At 51.6% G+C, this 17,771-nt stretch overlaps 1 protein-coding gene across 9 annotated transcripts in view; it reads right to left on the bottom strand.

The window, feature by feature from the left end:
• CNTFR (ciliary neurotrophic factor receptor) overlaps positions 1–17,771 on the bottom strand; it is a 200,349-nt gene that overhangs the window by 70,907 nt on the left and 111,671 nt on the right. For all 9 annotated transcript variants that reach the window (XM_064403726.1, XM_064403725.1, XM_064403728.1 and 6 more), the window contains one exon: positions 11,425–11,506. In XM_064403726.1, coding sequence (XP_064259796.1) covers positions 11,425–11,506 — 82 coding nt within the window. The remainder of the gene's footprint in view (positions 1–11,424; positions 11,507–17,771) is intronic.

Here is a 17,771-nt window from a genome sequence, read left to right as displayed (position 1 = left end):
AGTGGACAGGCATGTCTGTGTCACAGCTGAGAGCTGGAGGAGTCGTCTGAGCTGGGGCAGACCCTGGAGAGCTGCATCTGTAAATCAGCAGTGAGGCATCCCTAAAGGCCCTCTGCCAACAGCAACCACGAAGCTGGCACAGCCTTTACACCCAGCAAAGCTAAGAAGAGGGTGCTGGTGTGCGGCCAGAGCACAAGCACCCTCCAAAACCAAGGAGGAGCAAAGTCCTTTGCCTTAGTGCCCAGAGTGATGTGGAGAGACAAAGGCAAGGGCTGGGTGTTGATGGACAAAGATGGGGAGGCTCCTTGAGAGCAGAGGAAACAGGGCAGAGTCCCAGGAGAGTGAATGGACTTCACTGGAGCAGCAGTGGGAACAGTACTGGAGCTCACTAGAAGGTGAGCCGTGGTTCCTAAACCTGCCAAAGGGCTTCTGTGATGCTCTAAGAGTGAGGAGGGACCAGTGGGGAACCCCAGCTCCTGATTTGCCCCCTCCACTATGCCACACTGAGGGACCCTCACACCAAGGAAAAACACAATACCTTGTGCCTTCCACCACAAAGGTAAAATTACTTTTCAAGTTTGCTGAGCACAGGAACTTGTGCCATGGATATGAGCACCAGGCTCATGGCATGCTGCATCTTATGGAATGCTACATGCCTTAACAACAACAGGAGCTCCTGCAAGGCTCAACAGCCTCCCACCACTCCTCAGCACATCACTGGATTTTAATCACTTTGCATCCAGCCTCTCCAGTTGTCCCAGCAGCTGGCACAAGTTGTGGCTGGTCTCCAGGCTCACAGTTATAACCAGTCATGGAAGCTTCCCATGGGAAATTGCAGGAGAGGACTAGACAGACAGACATTGGCTGCTGGATTCAACACACTGTGACTCCCATGTGCCTCAGTTTCTCCCTTCCACAGCATCCAGTCAGCTGGAGCTACCACACCACAGTGCAGACAAGCCACAAACTCAGTGGAGTCCAACCTGCCAGGGCTCGTGGTTGGGCTGGAGCCAGAGGCTCTCTGTGACTCATCCTGCACACTCTCAAGTTCATGGCTATGGATGAGAATCCCATTGAGAGCACTCCAGGCTCAACTTACACTCCCTCTGGGAGTGGATTTGTGCATAAATGATGCAGATTATGAGCAGAGCTCAACCACCTGGTTGGGAGAAGAGCCTCACTTGGATGGATGAATGGATGTGGGGCTAATGAGGACAAGCTCCCAGCAGTGGAGCCCTGTGTGTACGCTCTGCACCACCCCAGTTTTCAGCTGGTGATGCTGTTGAGAGCTTGCCTTCATGCCACTCACAACAGGATGAGACCCTGATCCCCTTCTGGAGCTCTGTTACATCTGTGAGGGATGCTCATCAACTTCCTTGCTTTTATTTCAGTTTGGATTCTGGAGGCAGTGGGTGTAGGGCCCCTGTGGGAGGCAGAGACCAGCTGAGCGTGGAGTGGACTTTTCTCCAGAGACCAGAAGTGCCCTTTGCAGGAGCAGGGCATCCATTCCCCACCATCTCTCTGTGAGCAGAGCTGTTATTCAGCAGCACACCCAAGGCCTGGACATAGAAATGCATAACACCTCAGCAAATCCAGCAGGAATCAAGCAGGATGGGCCACATACTACAGCCCTGCTTGTGCATCCCAGTTAATCCCTCAGTGTGATGGTGCCAGCTCTCCTCTGCCTACAAATCACAGAGGTCTTGGCTGGCAGAAATCATATGGGCTCCTGGCCTTGCAGGTCAATTTTTAATAGCATCAGCTCTGTAGACCTCTGGCTGTTTTGCAAAACTCCAGAATGGATAACTAGGAAGAGCCTGGCTACTGGCAAATGACTTAAATCTGCTAACACAGGTCTGCTCTGGGGGAAATGCTGTAGGCTTTGCAAACCAAAAAAGGTCAAGTGTGCAGAACCTGGGATGAAAGGCACTACCTTTCTGTCAACTGTGTGCACCCTGAGGTAAGGTTTTGCCCCATCCATAGGGAATTTTGAACTGAGAAGCGGATGTGTCTTTCCAGGGACTCTCCCTCCATACAGGTGCATGCAGCTGTGTATGGAGAATATTCCATTCCCTTCCTCTTGTCTCTTAAGTAGAGATGAAGGCTGTTTTATCCCCGTACTGTGAATCACACCCACAAATCCCTTTCCCCAACACCAGCCTCCCCAGTATTGCTCTAATCCAGGGAAGGCAGTGCAATGAGGCTCCAGACAGCTCAGCTTCAATTAGCACCTGCTAACAGCTGAGCCTATATAGCAGTCTTTTCCAGCAAATTGTACACCAAGAGATCAATGGTTCATACAGGACTAATACTGCTGTAACCCCTCCTGCCTCCATCACTGTCAATTGCCTTGTGGTTTCACTTCACTTCTCCACCTGATGGGCCTTCCTGGAGCAGCCATTACAAGGTGACACACATTGCTTTTCCCCTCTGTAACGAGCCTGCCACCGCCCCTCCTCAATCCTTCTTCTTTTTCTCCTTTTAATATGCCACAATTATATTGGCTTCTCTGCATGGATCCACCCCATTTAGCGCTGCCCAAGACCACTTATCCTGAAAGACTCTCTTTTCATCCACAGCACAGACTGCACATCTTGCAAGTTTTTCTGTGTACTTTTTACACTCCAACACCTCCTGGCCTGATTAGGAATCTGGTATCTCCTTTTCCACAGAAGCACAGTGTCTGCTCAGAGAATTAACCCCAAGGGCTTTGATAACAGAGGTGTGTGGATGTTGTGTCCCAGCATCTGCACTCCTGAATATGCTCCATGGTATCTTTGCTCTGTTGCCACCCCAGAAAATCCTGAGGAAACAGAGATGATGATGTTTGTACTCAATGTCTTGCTATGCCTGGGTTCCCATTATCCAGGGCTTTGCTTGTTCCCAGCCCACAGGTGGGCTGAAGACAGCAGCAAGTTATTCCATGCCCAACACCACAAATGGATGTGCAGGACCTGAATGTCTCAGCCTTTCCTGACTTTTTGGTAATGGGTTCGGCCACACACAGCTGCTGTGACATGGCCTGGCGATGACTGCTAGCACCCACTACTGAGGTTGTGCACTCCTAAAAATGGTGCCCAGAGCTGTCCCCAGGGCTGCCACATTTTGCTCTTTGAGCCTGACTGGAAATTAGCTTTGCAGTCTCAGAGCATCCAGGACTTAAGACACTGGAAACTCTTCAAGCAGGATAAATAATGAGCGTAACATTCAGTCCAAGTTCTGTTGGACACACGGGGTGGTGGCAGCAGGCTGCTCTGGAAATATGAGATATCTGGTTCCCTGGGATGACCACATGTGACTTCTGAGGTGAGACCTTTCAGAGCGTTTGGAGGCTAATTGGAGCCAAATCCCTGAAGCACTGAAGGTTTCCACTCCACCTGTCACAGTTTTATGCGCTCTTCCATTTCTGGAAAACTTTGAGAATGTAAGGAAAGGATGAGGATTGCTTCCTCCCCCACCAAGAGGAGCTCAGTGCTGAACAGGACACAGTTCTTCTTCAGCAATCAGTGTTCATGTAAAGAACATGGCCCATGGCTATTCTCTCTGTGCTGGGCTAAACCTCAGCTTCCAAAGGGCTGAAAATCTGTGCAAATGAGATTTTGGCTTCTATCAGCCTTTGGGGGCTCCCAGCTGCTGTGGCAATGTGTCCATTTACCACAACGTGTCAGCAGAGGAAGCCATGCTCCTGCTCCATAGAGCAGGATAATGCCACGCCAAGAAGGAAATCCAAACCTTTTCTCACAGCCTCTCCTCAACAAGCAGGCCTTGCTCAGCACTGGGTTTCAACAAGGATGTATTGGCAAGGACTCTCTGGCTTATGTAGATGAGCCACAAATTTAGTTCTGCCCCCTCTGCACAGGCACAGCCTGGCAGGTCCTCCCTCTGCCCCAGGGGTTGTGGCAGCATTGCCCCATGTCAGCAGTAATCCTCCACTTGAAGCTTCTCTAGATGTCTGGGTGGACTACAAATCCCATTCCTCCTCCTCCATTGCCTGTTGATGTGTAATGAAGCCTAAGAAACTACTGAGACATGTTTTTCCTTAACACTGGCAGAACTAATGACTCCTGGCAGACTGTGATCCTCCTGGCAGTCTCTTCTCACCACAGACATGAACTATTTTCACAGGTTTTGTGGGATCACAGGCTTGTACAAAGCCTGACAGATCCACATTCTAAAGCTGTTTTCTTTTTTATTTTCTGTCTTTGATTCTTTTACAGATTTGTGATCTGCTTCAATACACAGGACCTATTTTTGGGAAGGGGTCCCTTTTTTGCTAGCATCACAGATATTGTCAGCTAGGTTTCCTTCCAAGCTCTTGGATGGCTCATGTGGGACAGATCTCCACTTTACTCCAGAACTTCATCAGCTCCATTTCAAACAACTACTTCCATATCCAGAAAGTGGCAAATTCACTTCCAGTGACTCCCAGGCAGAATTGTACATGGAAAGCAGGCAGCTTCTTCCCAATGTCCACAAACTTTGGTAACTTGCAAAAAGCAAGACTTCAAAGCCCTGAACCACCAAGCTGTGTTTCCTCTCACCTAACTGCCACTCCCTCTATTCCTGTCACTCCCTTCTCTCCCCGACTTGCACTTCAAGAACATCTCACCTCCTGCATCTGACAGCACTTAGCACAGTGGGACATCAATCTTATTGCTTATCTGTGGCTATTTTTCACACACAGGTAAGAGCTGTGAGCTCTCCAGTCCCTGTCTGACGGGCACGAGCTGTGCTCTGGCAGTGTGTCCCAGCAGGACAGGCCATGCTGTGCCATGCACCAGCGACTTTCTGCAGTGCAAAATTAACAGACAACGTGAGGAAATGAACCCTCTTGATTTCCCAGCTCCAGGGAGGGAGGAGCAAGCCTGGCATATGCTCCTGAAAGGGCTATCCTGCATTGCTGGCTGGACCCCTGTGGGATGCTTGGCTCTGGAACCTGTGGAGTGATGAGGCAGTGGGCAAGAAAGCACAGGCACTAAAAATAGGCTGTTTGTGGTAGGGGCTGACCACATTTATTAGCAAGCCTGTGCTCTGGCTGACCACAAGGTCAGCTGCCTAGAGCTTGGCCGTAATTCACTCTGTGTCAGACAGGAAATCTACTTGAGCTCAGGGGGATGTCCAGTAATAGAAAAAGTTGTTTCAGGATCTTGGGCTATTTTTGCTGGTTTTTTTTATTTTGTAGGCAGAGAAACTTTCAGGAGATGCATCTTGTGCTGGAAGGAAAGAAAAATAAAGCCAGGTGGTCATGAACAGAGAGAGGGGTAGAAATGGAAAGGGGAGGATACAGATGTTTGTGCCTGTTTGGGTCAGGGGTTCTTCTTCTTAGACAGGCTCACCTTCACCAGGGAAGACCAGAGCAACAAAGGGGACTCCAGAACTTGATGGGCTCTTAAACACCCTAACAGTGTGCAGCAGAGTCCAATAGGTTGCAGCGGGGGTGTCCCTGCAGGTGGGGTTGCTGTCTCTTCTGCTTCCCTGCAGCTGTGGGTTGGCAGGGAAGATGGGGAGGCAGTGGGAAAACCATCAGAGTAATGAATGCTCAGGGGTGGAGATGATGGACCTTCCTTGGAAAGGCATCAGAGGGCAACTTGAATTACAGCCAGGTTATACCTCTGGGCAGTAAGGGAAGGGCCAGCAGATTGTCCCCCAACAGATGCAGTAATCCCACTAGGACAATGCTGGTTCCCAATGGATGGCCACGAGCCTGGGCTAGCTTAGCTGTGAGCACCAATGAGCAAGGGGAGGCAAAGAGCAGATGCCTGCCCTTGAACGGCAGCCTTCAGAATGATTTAAGCAGGCTCTGCTGAATGGGGCTGTAGCTTGGAGCGAGGCTGGTATTTTCAGCCAGCTGGATAATGAGAGCATCCAGAGTTATAACAGGAAGGATGAAAAAATGCAATTGCTAATGGGGAATTAATTGTTAATGGGGAATCATCATTGCAGGAGGGTGTTCCCAGTGTGGTCCCGCAGGGATATGTTCTTGGCCAATTGCTAATCACTCGTCTTATCAATTATCTTGAAGGCAACATAAAACTGTTGCTGGCAAAGTTTGCCAGTGACACAAGGGCTGATGTATATAATGGAAAGGATGAGTCCATCACACACAGAGTCCAGAGCAGTTAATATACGAGCCTTCCCTCGGCATGAGCATGTGTTTTATGCAGCCAAACACAAGTCCATTCATCTCCAGTGGAGGAATGTAGGTCAGACTCGCAGAATGCAGGACAGTGTCCAGGGGAGGACAGCACTGATAAGGCCTTGTCAGGAGCCACTTGGGGACAAAGTGCCAGTGCTGAGAGCAAAACTTGGCCAGAGGCAGAAGGAGGTGTCACGGGAGGTAGGAAGGTGCTATGTAATGAGACAACAGAGCTTTTTCCTGAAATGGCCCCAACCTGAGCCTGGGAGAAGGCACCACTTCCAGCCAGCCACTCTGCACACACTGTCAGTCCCTTTGACCTCGCCTTCCCCAGGAACTGCCTGTGCCCTGGCAATTACAAAAATTCACATCACTCTGTTGCACGCACAACTCACCCTGGGGAATGGGTGCAAAAACAAACAACACACGACAGATGTTTGTCATGTCAGTTAATGCATGACTGAAGGACACTGTGATAGTGCCGGGAGGAGAGGAGAGGAGAGGAGAGGAGAGGAGAGGAGAGGAGAGGAGAGGAGAGGAGAGGAGAGGAGAGGAGAGGAGAGGAGAGGAGAGGAGAGGAGAGGAGAGGAGAGGAGAGGAGAGGAGAGGAGAGGAGAGGAGAGGAGAGGAGAGGAGAGGAGAGGAGAGGGAGCAGATACTTCAAATATACTTATGAATGTATATTTGTAGATGGCACTCCTGCAGGGCCATCTTAGGTTGAATGCACAAGGCCACCCCATCACACCTCTTGAATCCAGTCACCTGAACTCAACTGCATTTGCACAACAACCAAAACCTACACAGATGTCTACAAAAAAAAACCACACAGCCCGGTGTGAACGTATAAACCACATCCAACACAGCAAATCCAGAGAACACATCCAAATTCAAAGTGTCTAGTTTAAGCATGCCAGGCAGATGGCATTCCCTGGCGTGGGCTGACTTACATGGAGGAAGCAGAGTCCAGAAAGAGCTGGTCACACCCCTGTCAGCCAAAAGATGGAACACAGACAAGGCTGGGCAATTCTAGAATGGGAAAGAGGTTTTCATATTTACAGCTGGTTTCTCTTTGAAAAGCCAATTTGCCTGGCTTTGCTGTGCATGATGAAGGCTATTTACTGGTCCAGGCTTTGTCATTGCAGCAGCATTTCTAACAAGGTACGTGCAAACTGGAGCCCCCGGGAGGCTTTGCAGCAGAACCAACTGCAAAAGATTAGTCAGGGCTTAAGAGAGCAAGAAAAAAGGGAGAGCAATGAAACAAAATCTCTCTTTTCCTCCGCTGAGGAATGATGGGGGCTAATTGCTTGTTGCTGGTGAGGAAGAGAGGAGATGGGAGCTTCTTCACCCATCAATAAATTAACCCCAGCATGTGGCATCTGAAGTGCATTCATTTCCAGAGCCTTTTATCTCTTTGTCTCCTCTCCTGGGTGAAAACATAATTATTGTTTAAACATGAGTTAATTCAGCAAGGTGAGGATCAATAAAGCAGAATTACTCCTCCTTTAAAAGCAAAGAAATCTCAATCTGGGACAGATGTGGACATAACTCTGGCAGAGCTGATGGATGGGGAAGACACCTTGGTCACAGCAGAGCTCCCTCTTTCCAGGACTGCCTTAGGCATTGGGTTTAATAAGAACAAGTCAGTCCAGCAGCAGGCAGTCACAGCATTCAGTACAAAAAGCTGAAATCACCCATGCATGTAGACTTTGTAGCCTGACATGTGGTTAGGCATCTCCACCGTATACACACACTTCCCACATAAGAGCTTGGGTTAAACCCCAAAGCTTGTGCTGTGACCTCTCCCAGACCTTTGAAGGAACTCAGGCCCTGCTAGGGAGGAGGTCTCTGCACTGCAGGGACCCCTACCAGCTCTGCTCTCACACAGTGGAGGCCTTGGAGAAGCAAAGGTGTCAGAGTCACAGCAGACAGCAATCGCATCGCTGCTCTGCTCAGCTTTCTCCATCACCTTCTTCCACTCTGAAATAAATTGGCAGCAACCACTGCCTAGAGAACAAAACACAGGAAGGAAAAATGAGTTATCCAAAATAATGGGAAGTTGATTAGAGGGCTAGAATACCTCTTGTATGAGGAAAGGCTGAAATACTAGGTATTTTTCAGCCTGGAGAAGAGAAGGCTCTGGGATGACTGTCCAGTACATAAAGAGGCTACAAAAGCCCTGATGAGGGACTTACAAGGACATGCAGTGACAGGACAAGGGGTGAAGGCTTTAAACTGAAAGAGAGTACGTTTAGATTAGATATCAGGAATAAATCCTTCACTGTGAAGGTGGTGAGGCACTGGTGAAGGTTGCTCAGAGCAGCTGTGGATGTCTCATCCCTGGAAGTGTTCATGGCCAGACTGGATGGGGCTTTATGCAAACTGGTCTAGTGAAGGTGTGGCTGTCCATGGCTGTGGGATTGGAGCTTGATGATCTTTAAGGTCCCTTCCAACGTAAACCATTCTATGATTCTTTTTGGAGGGCACAAGGCTTTCCCCTTCTCTCCCAGGTCTTCAGCCTGTTCTGCCTCCTGTGTGCTCTCCCATTTTTCCTGCAGCTCCTATCCATCCCTCCATGCCAGCTGGATCTGTGCAGATGGGGACAGCCCTGTGGCTGTCCAGGGAAATGCCCATCTCTTCAGGCAGGTACGGCCCAGTCTGGCAGCTCCATCTAAAGCTGTTTATTCATGCACTGGGGATGACAGTCCTGGACACCCTCTTCCATTGCCCCTCTGCCTTTTCCTGCAGCAGGACACCCCAAACCCACTGCTAGAGCCAGAGCATTAGTGCCAGCCTCCAAGCATTCCCCTGGGGCTGCCCTGCTGGTTGTCTCTGGTCTCCCACCACCCAGTGCTCACCTCCTGGGAAGTTCCAGTCCCCAGCTGTGTGACGCACGTGAAACCTGAGCAGCCCGCCAGGGATGCAAAGCAAGCGAGCTTTGTCACCCCAAAGGTCACAGACACCCCAAATCCACTGACCTCTCAGCCCCTCTATTCCCTTCCCCCAACACTGGGGATCATCCCAGGCTTCTGCATCCCAGACAAATGCTCTGCCAGCTCCAAGGAGAGGGACTAAAGGTGAGCAGCAGAGGAGTTAACACATGAACAGCCTCACCTTCACCAAGCCTGATGCTGCTTTTATTAATTCATGTGGCACTTTGCAGGACGCTCCAGTAATCACCGCGGTGCATATGAGAGCCAGGAGAGGGTGGCCAGGCTCCCTCCGCCGTGCTCACGCTCACTTAACAGCTTGTCACATCCTCCTCACTCAAGTATTCAGTGCTAATGCATCTCTTAGAGTGCTTCATGAGCTATTAAAGTCGAACGTGCCTCAAGTGCATGATAAATGGACTCTATGCCAGCATCTCCCCACCACTCCACCGGGTCCCTGCCACCAGTGGGATTAATCCATCCTCCCACCCCGTTCCTGCTGTGCAGTTTCAGCCCAAGTGCCCAGCTGGTGGGGGGTGAGCTCTGGGGTTGGCAGGTGAGGAGAGGCTGCAGCAGGGCAGGGGGTGAGCTCTGGGTGGGGGGCACAGGGCACAACCTTTGGGTCTCTGGTGTTGATGTGCCTGTGTGCAGCCTCTCCGGGCCGGGCACGGTGGGGTGGGCGGGAGATCTGCTGCTCCAAAGCTCAGAGCACACCTCAGCATTTCAGAGATGTGCCCAGGAGGGACATGCAGTGGCCCTGGGGGACAGACTGAGGACAGTCCTGAAGGTGTCCTACTATTTAATAAGTAATTTTCTGACCCTGTACTCTTTTTTGTCCCGCAGTGAAGCAGCTACAGATGGGAAGAGCCCTGCCACACTTCTCACACTCCATGCAGGCAGTTGTTGATGCACACAGTTCTCAGCAGCTTCAGTTTTGAGCTGGTGGCCCAGAAACTTCCCTCCCAGACACAGGCAGCCAAGGGAAACAGGAGGGAGATAAGGACAGGGGAGGCTATGCTGCCAAACCCCTGAATCCTGCTGTATCACAGAGCAGAAGGTGACACAGGTCGCTGCAGCTCTGCACCAGCTGTCAGCAGCAAAATGTGTGGTCCTGCTCACTGGTGAGCAGCAGCATTTGTTCTTCTCTAGACAACACAATTCAAGTGTGTGCAACCATGAAGTACCTGGCACTTCTGTGTTTTGTGCATCTCCCTGTGCAGCAGGTCTGGGTTACTATTCAAAGCATCCAAAGGATGCTCTGGCAGTCCTACTGCCAGGTCCTTTAAAGCACAGCAGGATGAGCAGCTTTGCTTCTCTGCAGGAAGCATCACACCATCCTCACATACAGCTCAGCACCCAAATGCTTTGAGCAGGCACCTGGGAAGGGGTTGGGAACCTTCCTGCAACACCAGCCAGCAACATCCTTCCGTGTCCAGAGAATGGCTGTCCCCATGCAATGTGGGTGTGCTACCAAACCCTGGTGCTTTGTGACCAGCCTGGAAGCTTGGGACAATGTAAACCCACCCAACTGGATTTAAGGCAGCTCAGTGGGCACTCTGCCTGGATTCCTCAATTTCCCGGAGCCCAAGGATGCATAGATTTTCACTGGATTTAATGAGCAAAATTCCCCTCTAAGATCTTCAAAAAGCTACTACAGACAGGCTTCTAGGAAAAGCCAGGAGTTCTGGAGGTTCCCCATTTTTTCCTATTTTTGCAGAGCTGGACTCCACACCAGGACCCAACCATCTCTCATAATCTTCCTGCTCCTGCCTAGACCCAGGATCATGTGGGGCTCCTCCAGCTCCCAATGCCAGCAGTGACTCTAAAATGTAATCTCTCCAAAGCCACCACTAAAATAAGCCCTGAAACCTCTGCCAACCTGGAGAGATGTGAGCTAGTGGTGGCCACGGATGTGTGGTGGCAGTGGGGATTAAGTCACCCCAAGGAGGTGAGAGCAGGATGAAGCATCATCCATCATTGTCATGGGTCCAGGCATCATGGAGCTGTCAGGGGTGATCGGAGTTGGGAGCTGTCAGGCTGATGCTTCCTCCCAACTCCTCACCCTTCATGGGTGGGCTGCTTGGGGCAGCGGCCACAAAAGAGTGGGCAAAGAGGTCCAAAGCAATAGAGACAGAGAGCTGTGGGCAGGGCAAGGGGTGTCAGCAGATGGAGATGCAGGATACTCAAACCCCACATTGATGCGCTGTAGGTGACACTGTCATGGAGAGAAGTGATAACATGCACAGAAATGACGTCAGGCACACCTGGAGGGTGCACCCAGCTTCCCCCAAGAGAGAGGCTGGAGGAGCAGCATTCCCATTTCCCAGGACCCCCAGGGCCTGGGAGGTGTGAAGGACTCACCCTGCTGGCTGTGCCTCTGGGCATACACCACCACCACCGCGGCGAGCACCACGCAGCAGGCTGACGGGACAGGGTTAGCCATCTGTGGAAGCAAACACAGGCAGGAGCAGTCAGGGTTTGGCCCCAGGGCTGAGGGCCCCCAGTGATGGCACTGCAAGGAGATGACAACTCCATCACAGCCAAGGGGAAATTCACTGCAAAATGAAGGATTTTACTGGGACACGCTTCATCACTTGATAGCCTGTGGCACTTTCCATGGGAGGTGCCTGGAGGTGATGACATGCCTTGCACAAATGCTCTATCTTCCCCATCTTATTTTCAACATTTTCCTTATGAAAGCCAGCCCCTGGTGGGGCTCTCCTTGGCAGATGCAGCATCATCCCAGGAGCCAACTCTACCTGCAAGTAGGTTCCAGAGGGGTTTTGAGGAGATGGGAGCACACCCAGGTAGTTCACAGCGGCAGCTGGTGCTGCAGGATGTGCAAGATGTTGATCTCAGCAGAGACCTCAGCCTCAGCCACCTGCCATCAATATCTTGATGGACCACAGCTGTCCCCCATTTCTCTGGGATGGTAGAGGGGCAGAGGCTACTCTGTCCTAGTGAGCTGTGCCTTGTCCCAGGAAATGCTGTGGTGCAGGGAGGTGTGGAGAGGGTGACAGCTAAGAAACATCCTGCCTGCCCCAAAAAAACCCTCCAGGAGTGGACAAATGGCAGCAATAACTACAAGGATACCCTGCACGGCCCTGCCAGGCTGGAGATGCCCAAGCTCTCATTTTCTTGCAGCCAGGGCTGGTAGAGGAGACAAGAGCCAGGAGGGAGCTGCTGGGGACAGCAATGGGAATGCTGGCCCACCCACCAGGAAGTAAATTGCACCATGCATGAAAAACAAATTGCACCTTCAAAACCATTTAAGCCTCTCTAATCTCCAGTGCCATATCGGTAACGTGCACAGGATTGCCTTTTAATCTAGAACATGAGTATGGGCTCATTAGCCAGATGGCATCCATTTAAACCTAAATAAAGGGGGAGCACCATTGGCGAGAGAAAAAATGTGCAGCAAAACATATTCCATTATCACACGTGACTGTTGCAGGAGCCCAGATGGGCTCGGGTTCACAGAGAGCCTTTGCAGGGCTGGAGGGGAAGGCAAGAACAGCTGGGTGGGATTGCACAAGCAGATTTTGGGGTGCAGCTGGACCAGCCTGATCTCAATGTGTCTTAGGGGCAGGGATGCTGGGGGAGACAGTGGGTCAGGACAGGATGAGGCTGGAGATGGGCAGAGAAGGGATCCATATCCTTTACTACTGATATTTTAGAGCGGGGTTTGGTCTCTAAGGGCTGGCAGCAAGAGCCATTTCCAGTGTGCTGATGCTGTAGAGCATGGACAGGCAAGCCCCAGACCTCGCTGCCAGCCCTCACAGGTCACCTTGAGCAAATCACTCTAACTGCCTTCCCTGTGCCTCAGTTTCCCCATCTGTAAAGCAGAGATAATGAAGGTGACCTTCCTCTGAAAGCGCTGGGTGAGGAGCGCTAAGTGCTAATTACAGTCTCCTTATCACTCACTCTTCTTCTTCCCCCCTGCTTCTCTCCTGCCTGCTCTCCACTGCCTTTTCCATGTGTCCCCTCTGTGCCTGCAGCATGGCTCCCTGACTGCCACCCTACCTGTGCTTCAGCTGCTATCGCAAGTGGCACCTCAGGGAGTGGGTGACAGCTGGAACCTGAGGCAGGTGGCAATGCCACATCCTGGGGCACTGCTGGCATGTGGGACCCTGAGTAGCCTGGAAACCACCTGCAACCCAGGAACCAACTCTCCCTACTTACAGTCAAATTTACTTTCCACTGAATCTTCCCTTTCTACAGCCCTGGGAGTTGATGGGTGGCACCAGGACTTGAAGCAGGCAAGGGACCAGGGGCCATAGCCTCCCTTCACCACTGTCCAGATACCTCCAGCTAGTGCAGCCACCCCATTTCTGGGGACAATGGCAATGACAGGAGGTGGGACAGGACCCCCCAGAAACCAGCCTGCTCTTTGGAAAGTGTGAGATCTTGATGTAGCCTTCAGCTTGGCTCAGGGCAAATATCATCACCAGCATCATGCTCTACCTCCCTGCCCTGCCAGGGAGCAAAGCCACCTGCTGCCCACCCCCTGCTGCTCCTCCCTTGTCTCATCAGCTCTTAAAATAATTGCTGCTGCTCCTGCCCATGTGCCTAGGCCAGCACATGTCTGTCAAAACAGTTATGTAGCAGGGAATGGTTCCTGTCCCAAAGCAGTGATAGTCTCAAGGGACACAGGTGGAGAAAGAGAGAGCAGAAGGACCCAGATATGATCTCTGAGGACTCTGTGGCATGGCCAGGACACAGGCAGAGGCTTCCAGTGACAGCACAGAGAATTCACCACTCAGCTGCTCTCCCCCTGGAAAACCTCTTTTCTTCTTAGAGATGAGCTCTGTGACCAGGCAGGAATGGAGCTATTTTAGGACAAAAAAAAAAAAATCTAGGCAGAAAACCAACCTTTTCTCACTTGAATTGCAATTTTCCATGCAGTATTTGCTTTGTTTCACTGTTTTGCCCAAAGCCATGTTAATTTTTTTTCCCCAAGCACATAACAAAGCCCTTGCAATTTCTGCAGATGTTTCCAATGCAAATTTCTGTTGCTGTATTTGCTTGCTTATCTGTTTCTCTGGTAAAAGCCAGCACCCTGGCATTTGAGTGCAGTGAGCAGCAGCTCACCAGGTGTGCAGAGTCCTGAGCTATGTCCCCGTGCCAGCAGGGAGCAGTTCACAGGTGGTGGAGGGGAACCACATTTATTACACAGAAAAGCCCGCAGTGTGGAACTCAATCTTCTGTGCAAAAGGTAAATTTCCCCCTGTAATGAATAATTTCTTGGAGGTAGAGAGGAAAGAGGAGCCTGGGGAGGAAGAAAGGGGGACAGTGAACATATGAAGTGGTGGACCAGCAGCTCTGGAGCCATCCTCCCTCCCCAGCCTCCTGCTTGGGGAGAGAGCAAAGGGTTGATCTTTCCCTGCCTTGTCCTCTATATCAAGGTTAGTGAGGGCATCAGTCATTGTCACTCTTTGTCACAACTCAACACAGACATGAATAAGGTCCCCTTCAGCAGCTCTCAATTTAAACCAAAGGTTTCCAGGCATGTGCTCCCTGAGCTGGATCAGGATTAAAGGGGAACAACGTAGCTGCTCTGGTGTGATGGGGTGAGGACAGGCCTGGGAGGGCACAGCAAGAGTGAAGGGGATTCCAGGCAAGGGATTCCAGTTATCCAGGCAAAAAGTAAGATGCCACTTTCTGCTTAACAGTCCCAGTGTCCTCTTTTGAGTAGGCAAAGAGATGGATCCCTTCCAGCTCTCCCTTAGTATAATCTCCAAAGCTTTAGTGACGGAGTACCAACTGGCACCTGGAAACAGCAGCTACAGGGCAGGGCTGGTGAGGGATGTGGGCTCACCCCAGCCTCCCACCACAACCCTCACCTGCCACAGGCTGCTCTCAGTGATAATAAATAAATAAATAAAACCCTCACTCTAGAAGTGTGTGGCTGCCTCAGAAGTGGTAGTTTCCAAACCTAGTGTTTCCATGACAAAGTTGTCCATCAGACAATTCCCCACCAGGTGCTGTTGTAGGGCCTGGCTCTGAAGTGGTGAACTGGGGGAAAACAAACTCTGTTTAGTAGTTTCCTTCCCCTCCAGCTTTGCCCTGAGCCTTCCAAAGGAGCTTTGCAGCACCTGTCCTGCAGGCAGGCACCACGGTGTGACTGCACTGCCCACAGCGACTGCTGATGCTGTGCTAGAACCTCTGCTGCAGACCTGGGCTGTGGATGCACACCTGTGCTGCAGACACGGGCTGTGGATGGACACCTGTGCTGCTGACACCAACAGCACGTGCTCAGGAACCACCTGTACTGCAGCTGCCTAGTGTACACTTGCACCAAGGGGCTGGCTGTAAGGTGGTACCCAACACCTGGAGTGCAGATGCTGACTGCAGGCACTGCAGCCCCCCTGTCCTGGAGGCCAGGTCACAGTCTGTCTCTTCCTGAGGTGTGGTACTGTGCCTGTAGTGCAGGTGCCAATTGTAGGCATCACAGTGCCCCTGCACTCACAGCAGGCAACTCTGGGCCCCAGCGTTACTGAAGGAGAAACAACACCCTTACCAAAGCCACTCTTGACTCCTCAGCCTAGGCCAGAGATGCTCACACAGCTTATACAGCCCTAGGGATCCAGGGTGCCTCCTGTGGCATGCCATCCCTCCCCAGGGGCAGGGTGTGGTGCTGGTACGAGCAGTAGGGCACTGAAGTGGGCAGGACACAGTCCAGCCCCGGGTCCCCAGGGCTTGCACCATGTGTGGGCAGCACTGCTTGGGCACCTGACAGCGCTGTGTGCTGTCTCCTCCTTTCAGATCATCCCTGGCAGCAAGGTGAGGGAAGGAGAGGAAAAAATGGTTGTCACTTAATATCAGACGCTTGCTAACAGCCCTAAAGCCTTCTGGCCTTACAGTGCCCTGTCAGCAGTAAACTCCTCTTTGCTGCCTAAGAGGAAGAGAAAAAAGAGGGACTTTATCATCTCCTTCATATGTGCTATCAGAAAGCCTTATCTGCAGAGACAGAATCCCCACTGCTTGAAAAGCTTTCTTAAATCTAATTTAAACCCCTACTGTCAATAGAGCAATTAGCACTGGCCCATTGGACCATGAGTGCCACAGGGATGACTGGGGCCAGCTGAAATAAATTCACTCTAGGCTCTCATGGACTGTGACTTTGCTCCCTCCACCTCCTCCCTTTCTGGTAATGAAGCAAAGATCCCAAGGAGGAGGATACCCTGGAGGAAGGAGCACCTCACAGCAGAGCTCCTTCATCACTCAGCCTCTCCCATCCCAGTGAGCACTGCAGGACCCCTGGATGGCAGCGCAGACCCTCCTGCCCTTGTGGTCCAAGAGATGGGCAAATGGTGGAAGGATAGGCTTCACAAAACTGCCCAGCTGCTTTGGCTGAAGGTGTGCCCCCAAAGGCTGCTGTGGACTTGCAGAGCTCTTGGTTCCAACATCCCTGCTAAAGGTTGCTCCATCTTCCCGGGATGCCACTGGCAAGATGTGTCAGTGTGAAAAGCAATGACCAAAGCTGCTCCCCATATCCACGGGGCTGAAGAAAGCAGCTCTTTGGGAGGGAGCATCAGCCCAGATTAAATCAGAGCTACTTTCCAGAGGGTAATGCAGAGCTTAGGAGCTCCAGGGGTGGCTCAGATGGTCAAGGGAGGAACAACCCATAAAAAGGCTCAGGCTGTTTGACAATCCCCCAGACTGACAGGCTGGCTCCCAGGACAGGTAATTTCTTGCTTCTGTGGATCATGGTGACATGCTGCCACTGGGGCAGGAGCTGTAGAAAGACCAGCAGACTCCTGAGAGTCCCAGGAATGAGGCTGTCACCCTGCAGCTCCAGGATCTGGGGGATTCCTGCTCCAGGAGCAGGGTGGGGTTCTCACCTCACACCTTGCAGCTCTTCAAATTGGTGCCCAAAAGCATCAGGAAAGAGCAGACCACCCCTGGGACACACTGGGGTGCTGTGATCCCTCCATGGCCCGAGGACAGGAGCAGGAGCACCATGTCAGGCGGGACAGGTTTAATCAATGGGAACCTCTCTATTGACCCTGCCCCTGCCACGTCCATTGTGGGGCAGTGCTGCTGCACAGGCTGCTGCCTGCTGGAGCCCATTCCCTGTTCCCACTTGGAGCCTTGAAGGGGGCTCTTCCTCACAGCCCATACCTGTCCTCAAACTCCCACCATGCCTACCAGTTTTTCCTCAGGGGGAGGGCAGCAGTCCAAGGCCAGCTGTCTCTCCAGCAGTGATAAAAGCCAGCACAAGGAGCAGCATACTAATAATCATCACACGAGCACTGTGAGGAAGCACAGCAAGGCAGCAGAGGCTTGAATCCCCATGGCAGGGGAGCAACATTATTCCAGGACTATTCCTCAGAGACCAGTACCACCTGGGCAGGAAGCTCAGCTGAGCTGCCATACCCAAGCCCCACCCCTCCAGAGCCCACAAACCCACACAGGCAGCCTTTGAGATGCAGGAAAGCTTGGACCAACAATGGAAAATGAAATTTTCCCTCTCTTTTTACTCAACTTTCATCTGCACTGAGCATTTCCTGGCTCCCTGCAGAGAGAGATTGCAGGAATCAATAGGATCTTTGCTTCTATTAAAGGACTGCCAGAACCAGCGCTTTTTATCTGAGGCCGCCGTTCAAATGAGGTCCTGAGCAGTGTTTTTCCATAGATGGTGCCATGTTAGGGACAGGCAGAAGGGATCAGACAGAGAAGGGAGAGAGACTGGGAGATGCTGATGG

This window comes from Passer domesticus, chromosome Z, assembly GCF_036417665.1.
Source record: "Passer domesticus isolate bPasDom1 chromosome Z, bPasDom1.hap1, whole genome shotgun sequence".
Taxonomy (NCBI): Eukaryota; Metazoa; Chordata; class Aves; order Passeriformes; family Passeridae; genus Passer; species Passer domesticus.
The sequence above is the reverse complement of the archived record's forward strand: the minus strand, read 5'-3'. Positions and strand labels throughout refer to the sequence as shown.